Source organism: Cottoperca gobio, chromosome 6, assembly GCF_900634415.1.
Source record: "Cottoperca gobio chromosome 6, fCotGob3.1, whole genome shotgun sequence".
In the NCBI taxonomy this organism is placed as follows: Eukaryota; Metazoa; Chordata; class Actinopteri; order Perciformes; family Bovichtidae; genus Cottoperca; species Cottoperca gobio.
In genome coordinates, this window is record NC_041360.1 from 13,228,822 (window position 1) to 13,253,376 (window position 24,555).

At 43.2% G+C, this 24,555-nt stretch overlaps 2 protein-coding genes across 2 annotated transcripts; one reads left to right on the plus strand and one right to left on the minus strand.

The window, feature by feature from the left end:
* Positions 1-61: 61 nt before the first annotated feature.
* nudt7 (nudix (nucleoside diphosphate linked moiety X)-type motif 7) lies at positions 62-3,221 on the plus strand. The gene is made up of 4 exons (XM_029434375.1): positions 62-214; positions 346-541; positions 1,962-2,120; positions 2,220-3,221. The coding sequence occupies exons 2-4, from the start codon at positions 386-388 to the stop codon at positions 2,571-2,573; spliced, it is 669 nt and encodes a 222-aa protein (XP_029290235.1). The 5' UTR covers positions 62-214; positions 346-385; the 3' UTR covers positions 2,574-3,221.
* Positions 2,787-21,710, minus strand: nfat5a (nuclear factor of activated T cells 5a). The gene is made up of 12 exons (XM_029434374.1): positions 21,370-21,710; positions 15,710-15,838; positions 12,842-13,472; positions 12,517-12,700; positions 11,154-11,344; positions 10,864-11,036; positions 10,562-10,696; positions 10,386-10,438; positions 10,106-10,238; positions 9,702-9,886; positions 7,373-9,608; positions 2,787-7,245 (listed from the first exon to the last, which is right to left on the minus strand). Exons 1-12 carry the CDS (start codon positions 21,440-21,442, stop codon positions 6,869-6,871), a joined length of 4,500 nt encoding a protein of 1,499 aa, XP_029290234.1. The 5' UTR covers positions 21,443-21,710; the 3' UTR covers positions 2,787-6,868.
* Between the last annotated feature and the right edge of the window lie 2,845 nt (positions 21,711-24,555).

Sequence of the window (24,555 nt, forward strand, 5' to 3'; positions counted from 1 at the left end):
ATTTAACTTACCACGCAAATGATGCAAGAACTCATAGCAATGCTATTTGACACATTTAAGATAGACTGAAACTGCAAGAGTGACATTTGTTATCCCAGTTACCACGCAAGGCTAACATTAAGCTTACATTAGCGGTAAGGTTAGCTTATCGTGTCACCCTGTGACGTCGTATATGTGGGACAACTGGAGCTCATGCATAGTTACTGGTTAACAGGTATGAGTTAATGTTTGATATTGTAGACTGTGTCTCCTGAAAACACGGTGTCATGCTGTTCATGAGGATTTTTCACTTGTAGGACATAAGTTCGTTTCCAGTTTGTGTGCGTAAGGTTGTTTTTTTTTCAGTCCTCCACTTGTGTTTCTGCTTTGAAACCGAGGAACTACCATGCATGTTAAAGAGGACACCATGGCCATTTTAAAGCAGTTTGACATTGGTAACAAATCCTCCTCTGTAACGGTGCTGCCCAAAGCCTCAGTACTGATCCCACTGACTGTGAAGAACGGAGAGCTGTGCACCATGATGACCCTGCGTTCAAAAGAGGTAACGAGTGGTTGTTAAATGTGGGTGGACTAAGCTCAGGGGGCGAAATACAGGGGAGTCGGGTTGAGCATGGCTCCTCTTACTGTTTTTATCTCAGTCGCTTTGGTACATTTCTTAGATCAGAATTGAAATTGTCCGAGCTATTACATTAGATTACCAATGATCAACAAGTTCTCTAAAACACTTTAGAGGTACATCTCATGAACCTTAAAGTGGCAAGTTGGCTGGGGTCACCAACAGGCGGATCGCGGTCCGTGTCCGGACCCAGACGCCGACCTATCCGGACCTATAATCAATACATTATTAAGGGATTTTCAATTTTGACGGGGCGCTTCTATTTTAACCGGCACAGCTTTTTTAATGTTTACGGAACTGGTTTAGCCGTTCAGGAAACTCACAGACCAATTGCATGCGAGTTAGACATCGCACGTGATGCTACTCAGCCAATCAAATCTGTGCATTCCAGGCGACAAACGTTGCGACTCTGAATACAGACAGATGAGAGGCGAGAGGCGCGTGACAGGCGGAAAGACGAGTTAGAGATACAGGGAGAGAAGACAGTGAGTGGCAGACAGGGAGAGAAAAATAATTACTCATGGCTCTCTCCAAGAAGAGAGAAGTCAGCAGAGCTTTCAACCCAGGATGGACTCATTCATGTTCATCCTTCCCACTGGAGCACAACACCAGTGTCTCATATGCTCAGAGACCGTGGTGCTCATTAGAAGTGGTGATGTGAAACGCCACTATGAGACAAAGCACAACGTTTTTGACCAAACAAATCCTCTCAAGTCTGAGGTCACAGAAAATAAGCACTCAGAGCTCAATGTGATTTTGATTTGTGACAAAATAAAGCAAACAGGCCACCTGTCGGCATCATCAGCCACAGAGAACAGTTTAACCCAGGATGTGCTAGTCTGGGTTAAACTGTTCAATTGTTAAAATGTGTTGAGACTGATTTATTCTAACATTGGTTGAGAGTTAAATCAAGATGTGAAACAGTTAGAGAAAAAGGGAAACTCAAGCTGCTGCTACACTTTATTTTATTTTTCTAAAATTAAGCACTTTATTTTGATGACGTGCAGACGTTGATACAGCTACTGGTCTGCTTCAATATATATCACACTAATTCCTAATGCAAGTTAGACATTATGATGCTCCGGACCTTTGCTCGTGGAAATTTTCTCTAACTGGACCTCTTAGAATTTTAGTTGAATACCCCTGCTCTATAGGCTATAGACAGAGCAGTGTTACAATTGAATAAGGAAATGAACAGGGTCAACAGCCTTGAAGAAGAGGAAGCTAAATAGTTCTGCATAAGGGGTGTTTCCTGTTTTCTAATTTTGTATTTTTTTCCTTTGTGCTGTAAAATAGTCTCGTCTTTGTTTTTTTCTTTATCCTAATGACTTGTGTGTCTCTGTAGCTGAGGACCAGTGCTGGTGAGGTGTGTTTCCCGGGTGGAAAGAGAGACCCCAGCGACAGAGACGATGTGGACACAGCTCTGAGAGAGGCAGAGGAGGAGATAGGTCTACCACCTGATGAAGTTCAAGTGGTCTGTACACTGGTCCCTATCATCAATAAGGTATGACAGAACAAATGATTCTTCCCTTCAAGGGCATCAGCTGCTTTTGGTCCATCTCTTTCTCACGTTACCCCAGCTCATCTTCATCTCTTTTAACAGAACGGTCTGTTGGTGACCCCGGTGGTTGGCTTCATAGACGAGTCATTTTGTCCCCGTCTAAACCCAGCTGAGGTCAGTGCCGCGTTCACAGTCCCACTGGACTTCTTCACCAGCAACAAGGACCACTATGCTACCCATGGTGGTGCTGGGACGATGGGATTGATGCACTCTTTTTATTTTGTGGACCCTGACTCAGGAAGCCAGTTCCACATATGGGGCCTCACTGCCATGTTTGCCATACTGGTTGCTACCCTTGCTCTCAAGAAAAAACCTGAGTTTGATGTTGTTTTTGACCCTGACAATCCGCTGCCCTTCTTCCAAAAGATTCTACATAGAAGAACTAGTAAATTATGACCAGCTGTTTTCCTGATGTTTTTAATGCCTTGTGCCAATACAAAATACCTGAAGCCAGATTTGTTATACAACTGCAGTGCATATATTTACAGCATAAATTGTGAGGATAAGAGTACAATGTGTAACATGCAATATTTGTTTGAAAAGATTAATATGAAAACCTTTCAGAATTAAAAACTTAAGAGGGGGGAGAAAAAAAAGCAGATAAAGACATTTACGTTTTTATTAATTCATTTAATGTAGCAGCAGGATTACAGATATAAACAGAAGAGTATACAAATGTCCAGACCAAGGCAAAGTACATGTTAATAATAGTTCAGATGTATGATAACACACTGGGGTTGACCTTTATCCCGACTGCAGGGTCTTAAGGCTAGATACTAAAGCTCAAGCTACACAGAACGGATACAACAGAACTGTTGGAGAATGTGAAATAGAAAGCGAACTAGGAAAAGTGAGCAAACTGATTACACACAAGATACAGCTCACACTATTGGCAATTAACAGTTAATTTATCATGGTTGTTCCTTTTGATCAAGCAGTTCACAGCAACAATAGTAATGTTGACAAGCACATCAACACAAGAGAGCTCTCCATAAAACAATCTCCACTGTCTCGTCCCTTTTACCTCACATGTACAAATCTCATGAGGCATGAAAAACCTTTTCAACAAAAAGTAACAAACAAGTTGACAAATCACTGGTGAAGCTGCACGATTTTATTTTTGAAATAAAATATATCTGAATGGGCTATAGTTATGCTTGCGTTTAGAAATAAAAATTAAAATCACTGAAAAGTGTCCTGATCAACAGTCCTAGAGAATAAAAAGGACAAGGAGCCAATGACACACCAGTAAACACAGCAGAGTAACAGTTAAGTTATCAAGGCACACAAAGTTCTGTTGAAAGCATCACAATTGAAATTCAAGATACCCCTGCAGTATATTTCACATTTAAATATACATGGATATTCATTACATGACTGAAGGACAAAACTGATATTTTGTAAAGATTTGTGTGCTATCTTCACCACCTTTTAAATTAATGTTTCTTCCCGGTGGAAGTGGCTATTCGAAGAGTCAGACTGAGCATCCTGGATTGCTCAAAATTAAACTGGACGTGAAAAACATGACATTACACCACAATCCAAGACAAAACAATCTGACAAATGTACAGTGATACAAATGACAGTTGGTGCCACCTCACCCACCCTCTCTGCCTCAAAATATATGTTCTCTAAAACTGTAATTGGTCCGATGTTAGATGTAGAGCAAGCTCTAAGTCCACATCATGAGGTAAAATTTACATTCATGAAACTGAAGTCACAGGTTGGCTTTCTGTGTTGGTATGGCTTTAAGAGGCATTACTGTTCCGCAACATCATGTGCTCTTAAACTCCCCAAGAGGACTGGAATGCTTGGAAACATCACTACTGCGCTCTAACCTGATCTACAGTTAATGGATGAGTCAAAGTGCCATTTGAGATGCATGACATAAAAAACAAACAAACACACACACACACACACACAAGAAAAACCTAGCCCATGTATTATGTTATACAGGTTGGGTAAAGTCAATGTTAAAACAGTAGAATTAAGTTCCAACATATTTGCTTGATGTCCACTTAATTACATTTCTAAATTCAGTCACACACACGTCACAATAAACCTGCGCTTCATTTCAGGAAAACATACCAGCAATGATATATTCTGTGCTATGAGCATAAACCAAAAAGTTTAGTTTTACAAAAATACTCTACATTTTGATACATGGATACAAAATTCTAAAAAAGATAAGTTACTTTAAAATGGATCACCAACAGCTGCAGGACAAAATAGTATGACTATGAAAATGTAAACAAATGCATATGAGAGCAATACTATTCTAACATTTGAATTATTATCAATAATTGGCTTTTTGATAATGCCAAATTGGCCACTGTTGTAGATATGGAAAGTACTGCTGTGTTATTTTGCACCACAAAAAAAAAAAATAGAGTAATGTATCAAATTAGTGGAAATGTTATGAGAGGTTAACTGATCCATGAAACAAAGTACCTTTACATATCTTTTATAAATCTTGTACTTAAAACAACATGCTGAATTACTATCCATGTAAGAGCTGCATAACTTAAATGAGTAAGTACAAATGAGTAAACATTATGATAGCATTTGCAAGGACAAGTATGAGACAAGATGACGACGATTCACAACAGGAGCTTTGGTATGCCTGGGTGCATTCCAGTCTGACCCCACAACAACAGCCAGCTCTCTAGACTCAACTCTGCGTCAAAACTAACAATTAATGTCAGTGCTATAGATAGAAGTATAAACTGTTATGTACTAACATCACATCAGAAGTGCCCATCACTCCTGCACATAGCACCATAGATAGAATCAAAATGGCGGCCTCTATGTAACAGAGATTTCATTTACCAGTGAGCCCCTGTTCACAACACAAGGGACGGGTACTGGATGCCAACTTCACATGGCGCCGGCCTGCACACGGTACCGACACTGAGACGAAAACTTAAATATCTAACACAACACAAGGTAAAACAGTCTCAAGTGACAGATTGAACAGTAAATAGTACAAATAGCAATACGATGAAAAATCCTTCATTTCAATGCACAAACTAAAACGAATCAGTATTTTAGGTGTTTTGTCAGCGTGTAAAACACAAAGGCCTACTTACCACTCCAACACTGAAAAATGACAATGCTTTTGTGGGAATGGCTGTTTGTTTAGACAGACTTGACTGGACCACTGAGACTGAATACAAAGAGGAATTCAACAGTGAGTAGACATTCTATACAAAGTTGTCCTAGACCTCAAAAATATTCAGATATGAGAAAAATGTAAAAATGCTTGGTTAAGATGTATTTACCTTTTACAAAGACAACTGCTGTGTATTTTTTTTCTTGTTTTGTTTTTAACTGGACGTTTCCGAGTACAAATTCAGCTGGGTCAGTAGAGAGCTGTGGACGAATATAAGGATTAGCTAGAGGTTATAAAGTGCTTGAGATAAAATGTTTATAAAACCACACAACACTCCATTTTCACTAGTGGAAAGTTTCTTTCTATCCACATTAAATTGGTAAAGGTTACCAACTTCTTCGAAACAAAAAAAATACACACACTACATTGAATGCTTCCTAAAATTTCACCAAAAAAGCTTCTGCAAGCCCAGTAGCGAGGCATTGACCTATGAAAACACTGGGCGGTGCCAAAACAAAAGGCCAAGTCACATTTTTCACCTGGGTGAATCTCATTTGTGAGCGTTTAATAGTACCACCTCTTTCTGCTTTTGGGGGGAATCCCCTACAATACCAGAATGTATTGATTGATCAGAATTTGGTGAGCGAGTTAATATTTTGTTTTGTGGAGTATATCAATATTCAAACTCTCCTCCTCCTGATTAGAGTCTGTTCATGTGCATACTCCAGCCATTCCAGCAAATATGATGGCGGCAAAACATTCTACAAAAGTAATTCATTTAACAGTCTTTACTCTTAGAGTAGATTTTAGTCCGGTTGTTGACATATGCAAACACAAGGTCAAATAATTGCAAAACATCTTACAATAGCCACAGTTGAATTTCAGTGGTGACATTATTTCATCCCTATTTATATAATTGTTTTCCACGTGATGAACAGACAAACACATCTCACACACGGCCTCTAAGAGTGACGTGAAGGCTTGGAGTTTACACTCACAAAATGAGATTCAGCCTACATCTGACACAATCTGATATTCACTCCATGGCTGGCTGCTTTATCTAATCTGCCTGCTCTTACCGACTCCTCTCACATTGCTATTCCCCTGTTTCCCTCTCGCTGACATTCTTTATCCCTTAACAGTTTTTCCACCAAACCTGGTAGTATTTATCATCATCTCTTAGGATCACATTATTAAAACACTCCAACAACAAAACACTGCATTTCTGAGACTGATGGATAAAGCAGTTATTACAGGCCTCTCTGATCCTGCAAGAGGGGTAATAACAAAGGCGGATTCTTCAATTCAAGGACAATGGATGTATGAAGGCTATAATTAATTCATAAATATTCCATAAAACAAGGAGCTCATAATTTGGGTTTTAGGTAAAAGGGGCAATTCATTCTTGAATATTTTTTTTTTTTTTTAAGATTTGTGGCATTGGCACAAAACAACACACACCACCATTCTTGTTTGTTGATGTAAGGATGTCTAACTCTCGGCTACATTTCATTCACTCTCCTTAGTGCCCACATGGTCCAAACATTTATCACTTCTTCTGTAGGCTTTCCAGTAAGTCCTAAATTTTATCCATGTTGGACGATGCAGATATTGAAGCCTGCAATTGATTCTGTAAGCTGCTCTGTATCTGTGTCTGTAGATTGGTCTGCATTGGAGTTGGCAGGCTCGTTTCTATGGTTGCCTGTAAACTGGACTGTAGAGCTGTTTGCGTGTTTGTCTGCATTGCATTCTGTAGGCTGGTCTGCATGGCGTTCTCTAAGCTCGACTGCATTTGTGCCTGAAGGGTGTTCTGTAAGCTGCTGTGCATGGTGGCTGGCATTGTGGGGGCAGCTTGGGCCATAGGCTGGTCCAACAGAGGCTGCATGTGACTGGAGTTCTGGGGCTGGCCCTGAGCTGGCAGGACGGGTCCGGAAGAATTGAGCAGCTGGGGCGAGTCTTGGAGGAAGAGAAAATGGAAATAATCACTATAATCAAACAGCAGGTAAAGGCATTGGCTTTGACAAGAATTCCACACAGTTATTACTTAACTCAGATGTACTGTACTTAAGAGGTGGAGACTTACCATTCTGGATGCCAAACACAAACAGGTTGGCCTGTCCTTGTGGAGCCACATTCCCACCCACAGTTGTCTGGAAAAGCTGCTCCGGGGGCTGCTGGCCAGGGTTGGCTACGACACTCACACCACCCTGTACCACGAAGATGGTTGTGCCAGGAGCTGGAGCTTGGTTGTTCAGCTCCTGTGAGCCAATAGTGCTCTGCAGGCTGGACAGAGATGTCTGTGGCAAGAACAGCTCCACAGGCTGACTGCTCTGGACGCTGCTAGAACTTAATCCCACTTGCATTGGCTGCTGTTCCTGGAACAGGCTCTGCTGTCTGTTCTCAGTGGAGGTCGAGTTGCCGCCTAAAGAGCTCTGGTCTTGAAAGGACATGGGCTCTGATGGGTCTGAATGGGGGATTCCAACACTAATGGTCCCCATAGTGGAAGGACCTTGAGTCTGGGTGCTGAAGAGAATAGTTGGGGGAATAGCCTGTGGGTTCAGATCTGTGGTGCAAAGGAGGAGACCCGTCTGCTGGGGCTGGGAAAGCTGGCTCTGGGGGACAGGGTTAGGCTGCGAGTGGTTTGGGATACTTTGAAACAAGGAGCCCTGCTGGCCCATTGGAAGCTGCTGCGGCTGTTGTTGGTTCTGCTGTGGAGACTGCTGCTGCTCCATGGGGGTGCTCTGTTGCTGCATTTGGGAAAGCTGAGCTTGTGGTTGGTTCTGAAACATTGCAACAGACTGGGGCTGGCTGTTAGATGTCTCCATGGAGGAGATGAATGCCAGTTGCTGTTGTTGAGGCTGGGGGTTTGGGGACAGGTAAAGGGTTGACCCCGTAGGCTGCTGCTCTGAGTTGAGACTGCCACTAGTCAGAACAGTCAGCGTATTCTGGAGCAGGGCAGCCTGGACCTGTTGCGAGCTCTGGGTCTCAGCGAGGGGCCTGGGCGATTGAAAGAGCTGTTGTGGGGGAGATGTGTGGGACGGAGGCTGAGTGGGGAAGCTGGTCTGAATGGTGAGCAACTCTCCAGCCTGTTGAAGCAGGGACACTGGCTGCTGTACTTGGGGGGAGGAGTGGATTTGAGGCTGAAGCAACTCAGCCTGAAGGTGCTGTTGTAAATTCTCCAACACCTGCTGCTCTTGCAGTTGTTGCTGTTGTTGTTGTTGTTGTTGTTGCTGTTGTTGTTGTAAGTTGCTCAACGCTTGATTTTGCTGTTGCTGCTGCTGTAGCTGATGTTGTTGTAAGGTCAGCATTTGATTTTGTTGTTGCTGATCCTGAAGTTGGATGTTGTTAAGGACTTGCTGTTGCTGATTTTGTTGCAATTGTTGTTGCTGTTGAATATTCTCCATGATTTGCTGTTGCTGCAGTTGCTGCTGGTCTTGTGGCTGTAATATAAGTTGTTGTTGGATCTGCATGTTGCCAAGAACTTGCTGCTGCTGCTGTTGCTGCTGCTGCAAGTGTTGCTGCTGTTGTTGATGCTGAAGGTTACCAAGAATTTGCTGTTGTTGCTGCAGTTGCTGATGCTGTTGAAACTGTTGCTGTATTTGTTGTTGTTGTTGCTGCTGCTGTTGTTGTTGTTGCATCTGCTGTTGCATCTGCTGTTGCTGTTGCATCTGCTGTCGCTGTTGCATCTGCTGTCGCTGTTGTATTTGTAGCTGTTGCTGTGTCGATAGGGAATTATCTGTGGTTCCCAATCGAAGGCTATTCATGTTCTCCTGGACGTGCTGCTGAAGGGAGTCTGCAGAGGGGGTGGGGCTGTACAGCACAGAGTTCAGCTGCTGCTGGGCTACAGCCGCCTCCAACACTTGCTGGAGCGTGGTGTTACCTCCAGCCTGTAGCTCCCTTACTGCCCTCTCCAGTTGGGCCACCCCTTCCTGGGGGAACAAGGGAACCTGTGACTGTTGTGGCTGGGGCTGAGAGGGAGTTGCTATCTGGGGCATGGCCACAACTACGACCCCTCCACTATTATTGGAACTCTCAGGTGGTATGCTGTCCTGAGGGTCTCTGAGGAATTGCTGTGGGACTTCTGGTGTCACAGGGGGGATGGTCGTATCGCCCGGCACTGGGAAGGAGGTTGTGGGGGCAATGTCTTGCTTCTGTATGGTGCTGAGAGACTCTAAGCTAGGGAAGACCGGGAGTGCCTGGGGAAGCTCCACATCTTCAAGTTGTAGGGGCATTGGGCTCTGAAAGGACTCTCCACCTTGATGAGGACTAGAGCTGAGCTCCAGTGTCTGCTGCACCACAACAAGAGGGTCAGGGGATGACTAAGTAAAGAGAGGAAGCAAAAAAATATTACCAACTGCAATTCTGAAGTAGAAATATTGATTGCGCTTTCTTGAGAATTAATGGCATCTTACCTTAAAGACATCTGTGGGAGGTGGATTGCTAGACACTTCCATTGGTGTGTCCTCTTGCCGTTTGGAAGGTGGCGCAGAGCTGTCAGTTTGCTCAGAAGACATAGATTTGATCTGGCCATCAAATATACAAGTCTTGACCAGGGAGGGTCCCTCTATTTTCACTGTCCGGACATTTGAGTTATCAGCTGTTGGTAAAGGTGGAAACACAGGATAGTTTTGTGTTGACGCATGAAGATTTCTGCCATTTCAGCAATAATAAAACCTTTCATCTAAATGCATCTGCTGTAACTGAAAAAAAGTTAAGATGTTGATTTATACAACCAATGCAGGTATAATTTTTCCTTTTACAGTATAATAGTATGCTTGAAAATGGGATTACTATACACTTGAGCTGGTGGCTGTACCTGACTCTGGAGTGTAGATGAAGGGCTGGGCGTCATGTGATCTACCAGCATTGGTCATCACGTAGATTCCCACAGAAACGGGAGAAGTGACTGACTGCTTGTGGAACGGAGGGACTGTAACTATCAAATGGTTCTGGAAAAGAGAGATGCAAAAGGGCAATCACATCTTTAGTACAATCTCATGAAGAATATAGTCAATGAGAGCAGGCAGGTTGGATACGGCATCTTATTTAATTACAGGAAAAACAGCAGAGTATGCATATCATTCAGCTGCATCTACCTGATGGAAAAGGTCCATGTCAATCTTTGCCTCAGCTTGCCAGGAATTATCATCTGCAAATAAAACAAAGAAAATGTCTTATTCCGTCCATCAGGTTGAAACATGCAGAAAACCCATATCCAAACAAATTACATTGGGATACAAGGACACTGACAACACCAAGCTGGCCACAGCACCTGCGATATTCTCCTGAAAAATAACTTTGGTTCCTTTGAGGAAGTTCTTTCCGATGATAAAAACTTCGTCTCCTCCTCTCACTGAGCAGCTGTGAAGACTTTTCTTCAGGATCTCTGGCACCCCTGCTGGCTGGGCTGGAGAGTGACAGAGGAGTCAAATAATTAAAACCAACACATGAACTCTTGGCCAGTGTTTGCCAGAGAGCACATCAGTGGAAACACAACATTCCCCTGCATTTAGCCTCATGAAGTCTTGTGGTGGCTGTTATCTTTGTAGTTTATATTGTGCCTGAACTACTCACTGCAGAGGATGGGTGATGAAGTGACCTGTAGAGTAAGGACTGATCCATCAGGTTGTGGGATGTTGACTCTGAAGGCCAGCCTGGCACGCGTGCTCTTCTTCTTGGACCCTGCCACACCGATACGGGCCTCCACGTCTGCATTACGTAGCTTTAAAATTCCTACACGGTCCACCCTGCAGAAACACCATGGGATGGAAGAGGTATATGACAAGCACGCTAAAATCTTCTCAACGTCAACGCTGAAAGTATTAACTGATACCGAATTATCCACAAAAAAGATTATCCCTTACGCGAGTGTCATGTCATTGCTGGGCTCCAGAGGGATCTCAATAACCGTGGTGCCTTCTATGTCCACCTCCTTGCAGGCAGTGGTGTTGCGTCCTGTCACTCTGCATGCCTGGTAGAATCCGTGAGGCTTCACTCTGCCTGCATCATTCGCTACGAACACCTGCAACACAACTGGTTCACTCACGCCTTCCAACTGGGGACAAAACCAAAGAGATTGTGTGTAAATAACTTGAATTGACCCTCAAAACAACAGCACTCACAGATACAGGGTCACAAAACAAACATGTTTCAGCTAGAAGCCATCGTTAGCCTGAGGACATTTCAAGAAATAGACCTCATATTTGGTTCTTCAAGAAATCCTAGACCTTTTAACCAGTATGGTCTCTGGGCACAGCTCAAACATGCGAGACATTACATAAACAGTGTTGAGGAGGTTCACAACAATCAGCTTTGACCAAAGTTTCCCTTGAGTTCCTGGCCCTCTCATTGGCAAAGATTGGTAAAAAAAATTAAATAATGGCCTACTGAAAGGTAACTGGATACATTTTTTTGTTTTACTTAATGGAGAAAACGTGGTATCCAATTTGTGAGTCCCTAACAGAGGGAGGGTCAGGGGTTAATAAGCAGTTTCTGTCTAGGTTCATCAATTCATCCATACTGTTCCTAAACTTGTAGCCCCTATCTCTGAAACGATTACACATATCCATATCTTGTTCTTCAAATAAATTGTCCGTGCTGCAGATTATTTTAGCCTTCAACAGTTGACTGTATGGAATACCCTTCTTTAAACCTGGAGGATGATGATACTACTGTAAAAGGTGTTTGTTTCCTATAGACGCTAGTATTGAGATTTTCCATTTTCTTCACAAGCACAGATTTTCTACTGTACTATAATGACAATTGTATAGTTGTTATAGGGTTGTGCCCTGCTACTTCCCTTAGCTGCTCAACACAGCCACAGTTATATTTTCAGGCCACTAAGCAGCCCAGTGGAGCAGTCGAGGGTTAAGTGCCTTATTGATGAATGAAGGACACTTCCCTGCCCTGGTTTATCAGTAACAGGTAAAGTTACTAAAGGATCATCTAGTTTTCATTTGAGAAAATTGGGTATGGTGTTGATTTGTCAAAAACCTATGTACCACGCAGAATACCGTAGGCTATCCATTGTAGAGCTGTTGAAGTAGCTCTAACAAAATGTGCTGATGTGTATTGGTTAGTGATTGAATTGTTCTGCTGCATCTGAACTGGCATGAGCATTCGCAAAGCATTCCACACTCTGGGTCCTGTGTATGTTTGTCCATATGTCACGTCCAAGGTGTTAGGCGTTAATATTTTTCTTGTGTCAAGAAGCTTTTTTTGTCAAACCTTGACAGTGGGGAATCCCTGCTGTGTGCGGTCTTTGACAGAACCTCTGCTGCCCTCGGTCAGATAGCGAGCTCTGTGCTGGGTCTCTGGCTGCACCAGGATCTTTAGCTCTTTCCCATCACTCCTCTGGGGGAACTGAGTAGACAGGGATCCACCCTTCACGGCAGTTCCTGACTCAAGAGAGCTGCAGGGCAACACAAATCACATGGTAACATTAATACAACTTGTAGGAATTAAATTAACCCAAACAAAAGGTATAGGTACAGAGATAGGTACTCTGAGTTAAAATGCAGAGAGAATGTGCATTGGACAAGGTTCACCCCACCTGGTTATGGGACTGGTCTTGTCTGTGCCCAGCTGGGATAGGACAAAGTGAGGGGCCTTGGCGCTGTCAGCATCAAACACATCCATGCTGTCCTCTGGAGGAGCAGGCTTGGGCCCAGGCCGTTGGCGAGGGGTGCGTTTCCTAGACTTGCGTGGCACCTCTGTGTTGTCGTTGTAGGAGACGGAGCTGATCAGGCTGAAGTTGGAGACGGAGTCATCAGCCCACATGCTGCTGCTATGCTCTGAATCTGGACCTGTTGGAGCAGATACGGCAGGCTCCTCTTGGCAAGACATCTGGCTGTCGTCAAATAGGTCCTCTGGTGGCGGGGATATGCTCAATACAGGCCTCCGTTTTGACGGGGTGTTCTGAGGCTGCTGGACTCCTAGCCCTGACAACACTCCTGACCCTATGTCTCCTGTTGCAGTGTTTGCTCCATTGTTGCCTCTGCTGGGGGCAGATACAGCACCCTCCATACCTTGAACCTCTGTAGCTCCAGCTCCATCCCCTCCTGTGGAGTGGAGATGCTGAGGAACCTTGAGATGATCTGAGGATGAGGTAGAGGAGCCAGAGGATAGGGCTCCCATGGCCAGGGAGGAGGAGGCAGAGGGGCTGGAGGTGGAAGAGGTGGCATCTGTAGTAGTATATACAGATAAATAAGTTAGTATAGATGTTCAGCGCGGTGCAGGCTAGCAGTCCCATTCAAGCAGCTGAATTTGTGCATGATTTGTATTGATTTCCCCTCTTCCCAACTCTAATTTCAACAGACTATTGTGGGTTATATGCTCTCACTGTGCATGCGAGAGCTGTCAAGCATTGATCAAATATTCTGAAGTTAAAGTTGAGAATAGGTCCCACAAGGTTTTGATTCCTAAGAAACCTTTCTCAATTAAAATCAATGTGACAAAACTGTCATGCTTTGTTTACAAAAACAAAAGCAAGCTACAAATTGTTACATACACATTGCCAGAAAGAAACATAACAAAATATGGTCAAACTTTCTTGTACAGCCAAATTTGCAAGCTGGTAATGTGGCACCAAATTAAATTTGCCAGGGTTGCCAGGGTTACAGTACAGTTTGTGCAATGTGCATTCAGTAGTAAACAGTAGTTTGCGCATGCCAATTGGAAGATTTGGTTGGGACTGAGCGTAGCCATGGAGACAGAATAAACAAGCCTCTGACCTATGGAGCAGTGAACTGCAGACCATTTTATATGCAGACACTCCCTGCCTCAGAGGGAACTTCCTGCAATAAAAACGAGACAGCCAATGAGCAACAAGAGAGCTGATCATTCAAGATTCAACTTCTGTCAATCAGTAAATTGGATGAGTTCATATACTGAAGGAGTAACTTTTGAAGTTGATCATTTATAGACAGCACGTGTATTTGGTTAATGATGATCTGACGGACATTACAGTAGTCATGCTTTTGATCAGCACTGCTTAGGGCCAGCTGGGTCAGACAGGATAGTTAAAAAGTAGCGTTAAAAAAAAAGCGCTCTCTCCAACACGTTTGAGCAGTTAGTTTGCTCTCTAAATGAAACTCAAGACTAGAATCCTTCAGAGTTTTTAGTTGATGTTGGCTGCCCTGAATCATGATCAGACCATATTCCTTTGGTGTGCTAAATGATATTTAAAAGACAGTCCAATGATTGCTAGGGGCAACTTCACTGTTTCATAAAGAGACAGAACCTTCATAATTACTGAGAAGCGGAGTTGTAACACGGGAGTAGATAAACCAATCAGCTGCAAAGCTCAAACAGCTTCAGACCTCAATAAATTGTCCGATGACCTACTGTTGTACGAGTTTGTTAAAGAGAGTGTGTGAATGACAAATGTGCCAAGCTGTTTCTGTTTTAGGCACTTGAAAAACAAAACTATACTGACACCTTCAGAGAGACGTGCTAATTCAGAAGTGCTAATACCCAGACTCTAGACAATATAATGTCATAACATGAGAGATGTCGGAGATGACTGCTTAAATCAAAGGACCGTATCTGAATCAGCAGAACTGGTAAAAGCTGGGACACCTCAATGAAACTAACGGACTAAAAAGCAGAGTGAAAAGAAAGCAGAAAGCACAGGCATTTCATGGAAAGGTGCTGCTGAAAGAAATCAGTGAAATGAGAAAGAACAAGCTATGTTAGCATGCTGTTAATGCAAACTCGCCATTTCTTGGAGGTTTTATTCAGAGCAAAGCTTTCCAGGAAAAGAGGACTGTGTATGACTATCATTACATAAAACCCATCGAGATTCCTAAATTATAGTCACTGCCACTAACAATGTATAAGTTAGTTAGCTCATAACGGAATTTAGAAGTTGGGTGAATATCAAAGCCTCTTCCCATGCTGCTGCTTGGATTATAAGAAAGTACCAAACAGGGTCACCTGACACCAACATGTCAAACAAGTCAACTAACCAAAACAATGACACAGATATTCACTAAGTGGGGGTAGCTTTAATACAGCTTGATAATGGAACAATTGAGAATCCCAAAATAATCCAAATACATTTCAAGTCGAACTTTTTAAATCACCTTTAACACTGCCCCCACCCCCCAATTGGTACCACCGTAGCTTTTGTGAAAGCGGAGAAACCCCCGAAATACCAGAGTAAAATCTAATATGACCGTGCCTTGCTATGCCAGCTGTATTAAAATACCTTTGCTGAAATATAAATACTATACTAGCTCATATAATCTCAAACAGTCACAAATGTTGTCTCTATTGAACCTGGTGAAAGGGTGAAGTTGCCCCCAGACACTGATAAAAGGCCATACGAGTTTCTTCACCCCTACTGTCTTGGGTGATAGTTTGGCAAGGGGAAACTGATCCCCGATCATGGTTTTCATGGACTGAGCAGGTAGCTCACCTGAGGCCAAGGATGCAGAAGGGGGAGGTCCCGCCTCTCCCCCACTCTTCTGGCTCATGGAGGGCGGGTCTGTCTGGGTGGACGACGGCTGGAGCTGGAGCTCTTTGGGGAGGAGGTCATATACCGACTCTGTCATAAAGGATGAGTAGGAGAAGATAAATTAGGTTATGAAAAACAGAAATCAGCTCATTGTTGATTACAGGACCTTGTTACTAGAAAATATTTTCCCGATAGCTCCAGAAACTTTAGAAGTTTTGCTTTAAGCGATATAGGTCATTTCATATCCCAACAACGATGAATATCACAAGAGCATGTTTTCTGGTAATTGAATAAATAAATGTGCAAGAACTACATTGTAAAGCATATTCATATTGTATACTGAGTATTTTCTCATTTTCAAAATGTTCAGAAATTGAGCGCATTGAAATGTACAACCTTTATAGTAACTTTATTCACCATTTAAAAAAATAGGACAAAGCACTATCTGCTTTTGCGGTCAGTTAAATGGATATGGTGTGCACACAAGTTAAACCCCTTAAACTTGAGTATAAATTATTATGCATCCTACGGATCATTGCTGAAAACTTAAGCCAGTGCAGAATTGCCTTAAGATGCATTACCAATAATGACTAGACACTGGCTCAAATGTTCAGACTGCCCTGAACTAAATTCAAAAAGACCCAACTTCTCTTTTCAAATACGGTCAATACATTTTCTTCACTTAATTTAATTTCACTTGTTCTAATGCAATTCTGTAATTACAAAACTACAACTATAGCTCACTGAGTGAGGCTGGTTGTTGTTTTCTTTTCAAAAGTTAATGAAAGCATTCCTATGATGGGACTGAAAGCAAACCTGGGTCTCATGATACGTTTTTTCCCCACATATACAAAAGCTTCTGCTGTCAACTCTAACACAACACATGCTATCTGCTGATGAACTAAATTAGCCTAGGTTAACTGTAATAAGACCCACGGAGACATTCCTTGATATATGATGGAAAGATGATTCCTAGTAGACTATAACCAGCCATTGCAGCTACAGTGGAATAAACTGCATTCGATGGCAGATAAACACATGATTAGGCAGTCTGGTTGCTAAGAAACAGGGACCCATCAACACCCTGACATGGATATTTCAGCTGTGCATCAGCGTCACCCAGCTTGTGTAGTAGTCATCTGATACTCAGCTATGACTTAGCACCAGCAGAATGGTGAAACTTACACGACACATGATTTCGCACTTCTCTGACGCTCATGATGCTGTTGAGGGAGTGACAACACAAAATCACCACCGTTCACACAAAGAGCTACAGTACTAGTTCACACAGATGGGTAACATTTAAAGCATTGAGATGGAGGCCAGCTTCATAATCCTCTATTTTTATGCATAGCCAACGTGTCTTTAAAGAGGGACAGTTCCCTTAAAAACAAAATAGCACTTGTTTGTCCATCCAGCGGGCTTGGAGCTGTAGCCTGCAGCTAATCCCATTACGGCAGAGCTGAATGGGTTTAGCGTTGTGGTGCTCCAACGGCCAGAAAATGACACTTGAAAAACTCATCAGCAATGTTTGTCTCCAAATGTAGAACGAGTTGGGATAACTTGCTTACCTTGTGTAAAATGTGTGAAACTGCTCACAAAGACATCTGTAGACTATGGTCAATACCCATGTTGTTTTAGTGAACCGTCCTTTTTTTGTTCATGGTGTGAAGAGAGAGAGAGAGTCTTTGTGCATGGATGCATTACAGATTGACTGGCAACACGACATGACCTCAGCCTCGACTATTACCCCTTTCACACAGGAGATGTGTGCATGATGTGAGTCTACCGAGTGTGTGTTAAACTTGCCTTGAGCCCATTCATATGCAACGAGAGCATTCACATAATGAACAAATGTCGGCGGAACCATTCACAGACTCGCACTACATCTGCAGCAGTGGGCTATTACGTACATATTCCTGCCAAAAAACAGAATTACATTACATAATGAAGATAACAGAAATGCCTGTTCACTGAGCTGGGCATCTTCCAACCCAGGTTGGGAAGAGGCCCACAAATCCAGGTTGGATGACATGCATTGGCCAGATCAAAAGGAGTCAACACTGGGTTAAACTATGCAACTGTGCTGGTCTGAATGGGACACAAGTCACTTGCTCTCGGAGTGCTTGCAGATCACAGAGCAAAGCAGCACAAGCATAGAAACTAACCCTTGAGATTGTTTTCCTCAGTTAATCAATGGTTTCTGCGAACATTCATTTCCTCCCTGCATACAGGATTCACCCAAATGTTTACTTCCTAGTTTTAGTTTGTTTAAAACCTTCTCAGTAATCCCATTAGTGGGAAACATTGTTGCTCAATCAATAATGTTATTTGGGTATGTAAAAGCACAGTCTGGATTTCATTCAGTGTTTTGAACTCACTCATGCGGCAGACTGCCCAGGGAGGGAACAGTAGGCAAAACAGTGTTTGTATATACACTGTGGCGGGGCTTGTGGGGGTAGGAAATTAAAGAAAAATAATCAACACTTTGTGACACTCTACTGATACCAGTGCAATACTTTAGCTTTAGTACCAATAACAAAACAATACTTTTGATAACATACTTTTCTGAGTATAAACATATGTCCCTACCGTGAAATTACATTTTGGACTTTGATGCAAACATTAAACAATAACAAAGTCCCTTTATCTTCCTCCCCTTGTTTAATGCTTCCTCTGGACTAGCCACACAAACACATAATATGATTTCTTGTTACTAGAGAAATGGCCTTACTGCGAACCACATAAACATCTTAATCAAACGGTATGATTGACAGAGGAGCGCTTTAGAAAGAGTTATTTTACAAGAGAAAATATTATGCTAGACTCATAGACCTCAGTTGAAAAGAAATATGAAGTTTACCTTCCTAACTGTTTCCAATTGAATAGTGGACACTGATAACGTTATGGGGATTATGGTGTTATCTCCATTTGGTTTTATAGAAGTCAGATGACATATCTTCAAGTGTATGTGCACAGCTTGTCCGAGTATACCCAAACAAAGTAGGCTGCAACACACTAGCCAGCCAGGGGGGCGGACTGAGTTAAACCTACACTTAGAACAATTAAATTACCTCATCTCAAAGTAATGCACTGCTCACATTACGCATGCCTTAAAGGTTTTGCCAAATGGCAAGGTCACCATTCCATTTTTATTCTTTGCAGCTGGCTTGGGGCTAAGATGGGGGATGACAGATGAATAGACAATACATAAGGGCAATGTTTCTGTTGAAAAGGGAAAAAATATGCAGACCAAGAATGTGTCTCAGTGCCCAATAATGGCTCCTTTAATCACTCTCTAAAACTCCTAACTATATGCTCAAGCCAGAGTGCAAAGAAAAAGAGCTACTCATTGCTGTCTAACCACAAAGAAGGCCATTTTTGGTTATTTACACATCCCTGTTTACCTTGAAACTGAATTATACTGGCAATGAATGGCTGGATACTCTTATTTGGTTCTCCACGTCCCTGCTTATGTAGATCAGATGAATAAACCAGATCAGTGGTTCCAGCTTAAAATATAACTCTATTACTACCATGAACATGTCGTTTACATTTCCATAAAACATACGGTTATGCATGCCATATGAATTTCGACCTTTCTAAAAGTCAAGCTTTATGGTAGTTAACTTAGCTCGAACTTAACCTCTGCACTAGTTTACAAAGGGGGAAGTGAATAAACAAATAGACATGAATGTGTTAATAACATTTATGAGGCAGCGTGCTTTTAAAAGGATTATTTCCAGGGGGCACTTTCCTTTCTTCTCATATGTCTCAGATGACTGACAGTAAATGGAGCCTAATGGAATATGTCCATACAGCAGAGAAAACTATGATAGTTGCAACACATTAGGAATCTTTCGTAATGAAAATCTGACACCCTGAATCAAAACTAAACAAAATGTTTGTGTTTTATGAGTTAATAATATCCAGGTATTTCTATGTATATTTTAAGCACTACACCACAACAAAGATCTGTTCTCAGTGCCATTTGTGTAATTAATGTGTTCTGAAATGTATTTTTGAAATATTGTTTGACAACCATGTATTCAGAGCCCTTTCGTCATTTACATTGACACATAGTTAACACCAAATCATGGTCATATGTTTCAGTCACAGAGTTGCAAAATAAAAACCCCTAGAAGTGGTTCTTAGATTTAAAGTAGGCAAATGGAGTCTATGCTAAAATACCTGGTACTAACTAAACAAGTACCACAACTAAATTGTGCAATATTGTATACTGGCAGGCCAAAAGGCAACTTTGCCAGCTGTCCCTTTACTCACTTACGGTCTAATATACATGAGGTCTCCCACTAGATCGTTGATGAGCACGTCTGCTGCCTTGACCACTACACAAGCACACACCCAATTGCTGAGATATAAATACACAGTCATGTGATACAGTGTGACCATATGGCAGGCTCAACTGAGCATTTCAGGGTCACATAGCAGTGCTTTCTGCTAGCTCATGAGCACCCTATACATAGCATCCAGACAGATGTGACAACAGCAGGTCCAACAGCAGGGAGCTAAAGATTGTATTCAGTATTAATGATATTAACCATCAAAATGTGGACTATTTCAAAGATCAGGTGGTAAAATAACAGGAATCCCTGCTGTCCACCACTGTGCCCTATCAAAATGCATATATCCATGCATCTCAGGTTACCAATTCAAGAGCAGAACAGAACATACAAGGCTTGCTCATGAATAAGCAATAGCATGATAGATGGTGATGCCAGTGCTGAGTAGCAGATTCACAGTCACTTTCCCTACAAATGAAGTTGATACCCTTGTTAACAGGGAGGAAATTAACCTGCATACAAAGTGCTGTTGAAAGCTAGTACAAATCCACAGTACAATATCCTATTAATAATAACACAGGTGTGTGTTAATAACACAGTTGGCATGTGTCTGAAGCGTATTATAGGTTAAATGTGGCCACCAGTGGCAGCACCCCTTGTCCTGAGAGGGAGACTGCCATGCCCCCTTCATGTGCCAGTAGCTGCATTCTTTCTGTGAAACCAGAGAATGTGAGGAGGACAACTCTGGCTCAATTCCACCCATAAACCAAAAACAACAGAGGGACTGTCATCCAACAAAACTAAACAAGGAGGACACATACAACAACACGCATGAACTACATTTCGTCCTTCTCTCGCGATATAAACATGCAAACACACACCTCTGCAGAATCCCACTAAGACTTTAGTACGTTAAACCACTGAACAATGTGGTGACTGGAAAGCGACCACACGTAGCTATGGCTAGCTGATAGTATGTACCAAACCTAATGCTAGCCATTAGCCCACCAAATAATGACACATCAAGTAACATCAATATGTTCTTACGTATCACTGTTATAATAAAACGAGCAACCAAGCGTATCATGGTCTTCCGCGCATGTGACATGGACAGCTAACCAACCAGGTACTGGCCAGTGCACAAGCCAAATGCAGCTAACTAACTATGCTAGCTAGGTTGGCTAACAGCAGAAAAGAAGCTAACCACTGCTAGCTAGCAGCTTAACGTGCGCAATCAAGACATTCATATTATTTCCGATTAAACCTGGACAAACGGGTTAGTGTCGTCATAGTAAACTTTACTTAGTAAATGCTTACCTTTTGAGTATAGAGATTTGGGAGAATTGAGGTCGAGATCCGAGCTAAGGAGGGATATAAAATCAGAGGGCATCGCAGCGCTTCATCGAGGGGAGGGGAAGCGGACACTCTTAGTAGAAACGAAGTCGGCAGCTCTTGGCCAATAAATATTGCGTTTTACAAGCGGAATGTTTTAATATACATAGTATAATATCGGAACAATCTTAAGGCGACAAAACAAAACTTTCAATATAAAAAAACCGTTAACTAGCACGTCTCCCGTTAGTGTGTGCGTCTTAGCTGAGAGGAGACACATTTCGTGCTACGTTGAGACGAACACACACAAACACACACTTGCCCACAGTTGGTCGGCCCACCTCCTAGCCCCTCCCCTCTCTAATGCCCAGGGGCATGCGCTGTGGCCGAGCTGAGGATACAGTGAACCATCATTAAGGAAAGTAATGCCATTACATTGTATGGTTTGTTCATACCGTTATGGGTCACTCGAATCTAATTTATTTCATTTCCATTTTAGGTGGATCAATCAGTTTTTAGATGATTTGGAAATACACCCAGATTATCTAAATCTTGAAAGTTTAGAGATGTCCAGCCCTTTCTAAAACATATTCTGTAGAACAGGAATTTTAGCAAAAGGTTTCAGAATTTTAATTTCTCCAATGAGAGATTTATAAGGTAGAATTGGAATTGGAGGACATTTCATGTCCCACATAATTTTTTTTAATAATCCATGCCCAAAAGCAAAACCATAGAGAGATAGATATTTTATTCATCCTGAGGGAAATATAGGATGCACATGGACTTGTGTGTTAAATATACTTCTCTTGAGACAAAATGTATATAAAGTTGCAGAAAAAGTTGTTTCAAAATATTATTTAAAATATCAAATAGCTCTCGAACACCCCTAAAATAGCATTTTTCTCTTGACCCAGCTTCTTGGTGACCATGTCAAATTTAAAATTAATATATATAAATAATACTTATTTGTTATTATTCTATTGATATACGTCTCTTGTATTGGTAAAATCAATTTGTTAAATCATAAACATATTTTAAATAACAGTAATTTTACACTGAAAGTGTGTCCCACAACATGCACGCAACCCTGTTACCAAAACCTTTTTAGCTTGGCAGAGGAAGTGAAAAAACTGTCACATGACACAGAGGAAATGACATCGGCAAGTTATGTGCTACTACCATGGGTAGACCAAAGGTAAGTCCTCTCTTTTATTTTTAATATATTTCCAATCTTTTCACTCTTGATGGAGTGTGGCACTCACACAAACGCAACCCTGTTACTCACATTATATGCACACACACACCAGTAGTACAGTTCAGGGATATTCTAAACTCGTAGTCGTAAGGCGGAAGGCAAGTCTGGTTTACCGGGGCTGGAGATCAGAGTAGTAGTAACAGATTCACAGATCAGGAGTCAGAGTTGAAAGCAGACAGGCAGGATTCCGATGCAGGCTTGCAGATGATCTGACAAGTGTGGACTGAAAAACAGGGCTTTCTATACAGGGCATGATGAGTAGTAAATGCAGTGCAGCTGGTAAGTTAACGAGGGTGGAGGTAATTGAAAACAATTAGCGGTGTTACCAGGCAGGGAGAGGGCTCATGACAGGACCCCCCCCAAGGGACAGCTCCAGAAGTCCCCAAGAAACACCACCAAGCCGGGCGGGAGGAGGGGGAGCCGGCGGAGGGTCAGAATTCCTCTGAGCGGTCAGAGTCCATATCCTCAGCGGCACCGTCTCCATCAGAAGACTCGACATCCGAGGGCCCCAGCTCAGACCCAGGTTCAGGGTCAGGACTAGACACCAGAGCAGGGGCAGCAGGGCCTGGAAGTGGATCTACATGGCAAGAAGCCCTGCGCCGACCCCGTCGGAGAGATGGCTGGTCAGGGTGTTGGCGATGGAATTCAGTGATGAGGGCCGGATCCACAATTCTTCCAGCGGGAACCCAAGACCTCTCTTCAGGACCATAACCCTCCCAGTCCACCAGATATTGGATGCCCCTACCCCTTAGTCGAGAGCGGAGCAGTCGCCGGACCATGTAGACGGGGCAACACCGTCGAGGAAGCGCGGAGGAGGAGGCGGTGGTGCTGCTGGGCCCAGTGGGCTCTCATGTACAGGTCTGAGCTTGGAGACGTGGAAGGTGGGCTGTACCTTCATGGTCTTGGGTAGCAGTAGTCAGACTGCCGTAGGGCTGATGACCCTCTGTATGGGAAAGGGTCCAATGAAGCGAGGCGCCAGTTTCCGCGACTCCACCCGCAGTGGTATATCTCGAGCCGACAACCAGACCTTCTGTCCGACATGGTAAACTGGTGCTGGGGTCCTCCTCCAGTTAGCTCCGATAGCATAGCTTGCACTGGACTTCAGGAGTGTGGCGCGAGCCTGGGCCCATGTGCGGCGGCAGCGGCGGGCGCAGAGGGACAGGTAGCATCTCCCTCCTGACTGGTAAACAGAGGTGGTTGATATCCATAAACACATTGAAAGGGGGAGAGTCCGGTGGCAGAACTGGTGAATGAGTTGTGGGCATATTCTACCCAGAGAAGATGTTGGGCCCAAGCACGGGGGTTGCGTGAGGTCACACACCTCAGTGCGTTCGCCAGCTCCTGGTTCATGCGCTCCGTTTGACCATTCGACTGTGGGTGGAATCCCGATGACAGACTGGCGGTGGCCCCAAGAAGGTTGCAGAATTCCTTCCAGAAGGCCGCAGAGAATTGAGGGCCTCGGTCTGACACAATATCCCTGGGCACACCATGGACTCGAAACACATGTTCCAAGACCACCCGGGCGGTCTCCTTTGCAGTTGGCAGCTTTGGGAGGGGCACGAAGCGGGTCATTTTACTGAAGCGGTCAACGATGGTGAGGACGACAGTGTTTCCTTCAGATTGCGGAAGGCCCGTAACGAAGTCCAGGGAGATATGGGACCAGGGTCGCATGGGCACTGGCAGAGGCTGGAGTAACCCAGCTGGGGGCTGACTGGGGGTCTTGTGCTGGTTGCAAGTGGGGCAAGCTCTAACAAACTCCTGGATATCTTTTCTCATCAACGGCCACCAGAAACGTTGGGAGAGCAGATGGAGGGTGCGTGTGATTCCGGGGTGACAGGCCAGGCGAGAGTCGTGCCCCCACTGAATCACCTGAGACCTCAGATCTGCTGGGACAAAGAGACGGTTAGAGGGGCATG

What these genes read in the sequence shown, in the direction of transcription:
- nudt7 (XM_029434375.1), top strand. Translation starts at nt 386, where the DNA reads ATGCATGTTAAAGAGGACACCATGGCCATTTTAAAGCAGTTTGACATT. An exon ending in TGACCCTGCGTTCAAAAGAG is followed by an intron (nt 542 to 1,961) that starts GTAACGAGTGGT and finishes GTGTCTCTGTAG; the next exon opens with CTGAGGACCAGTGCTGGTGA. An exon ending in TGGTCCCTATCATCAATAAG is followed by an intron (nt 2,121 to 2,219) that starts GTATGACAGAAC and finishes CTCTTTTAACAG; the next exon opens with AACGGTCTGTTGGTGACCCC.
- nfat5a (XM_029434374.1), bottom strand. Translation starts at nt 21,442, where the DNA reads ATGCCCTCTGATTTTATATCCCTCCTTAGCTCGGATCTCGACCTCAAT. An exon ending in TTCATCACCCATCCTCTGCA is followed by an intron (nt 10,697 to 10,863) that starts GTGAGTAGTTCA and finishes GTCACTCTCCAG; the next exon opens with CCCAGCCAGCAGGGGTGCCA. An exon ending in ACATGGACCTTTTCCATCAG is followed by an intron (nt 10,239 to 10,385) that starts GTAGATGCAGCT and finishes TCTCTTTTCCAG; the next exon opens with AACCATTTGATAGTTACAGT.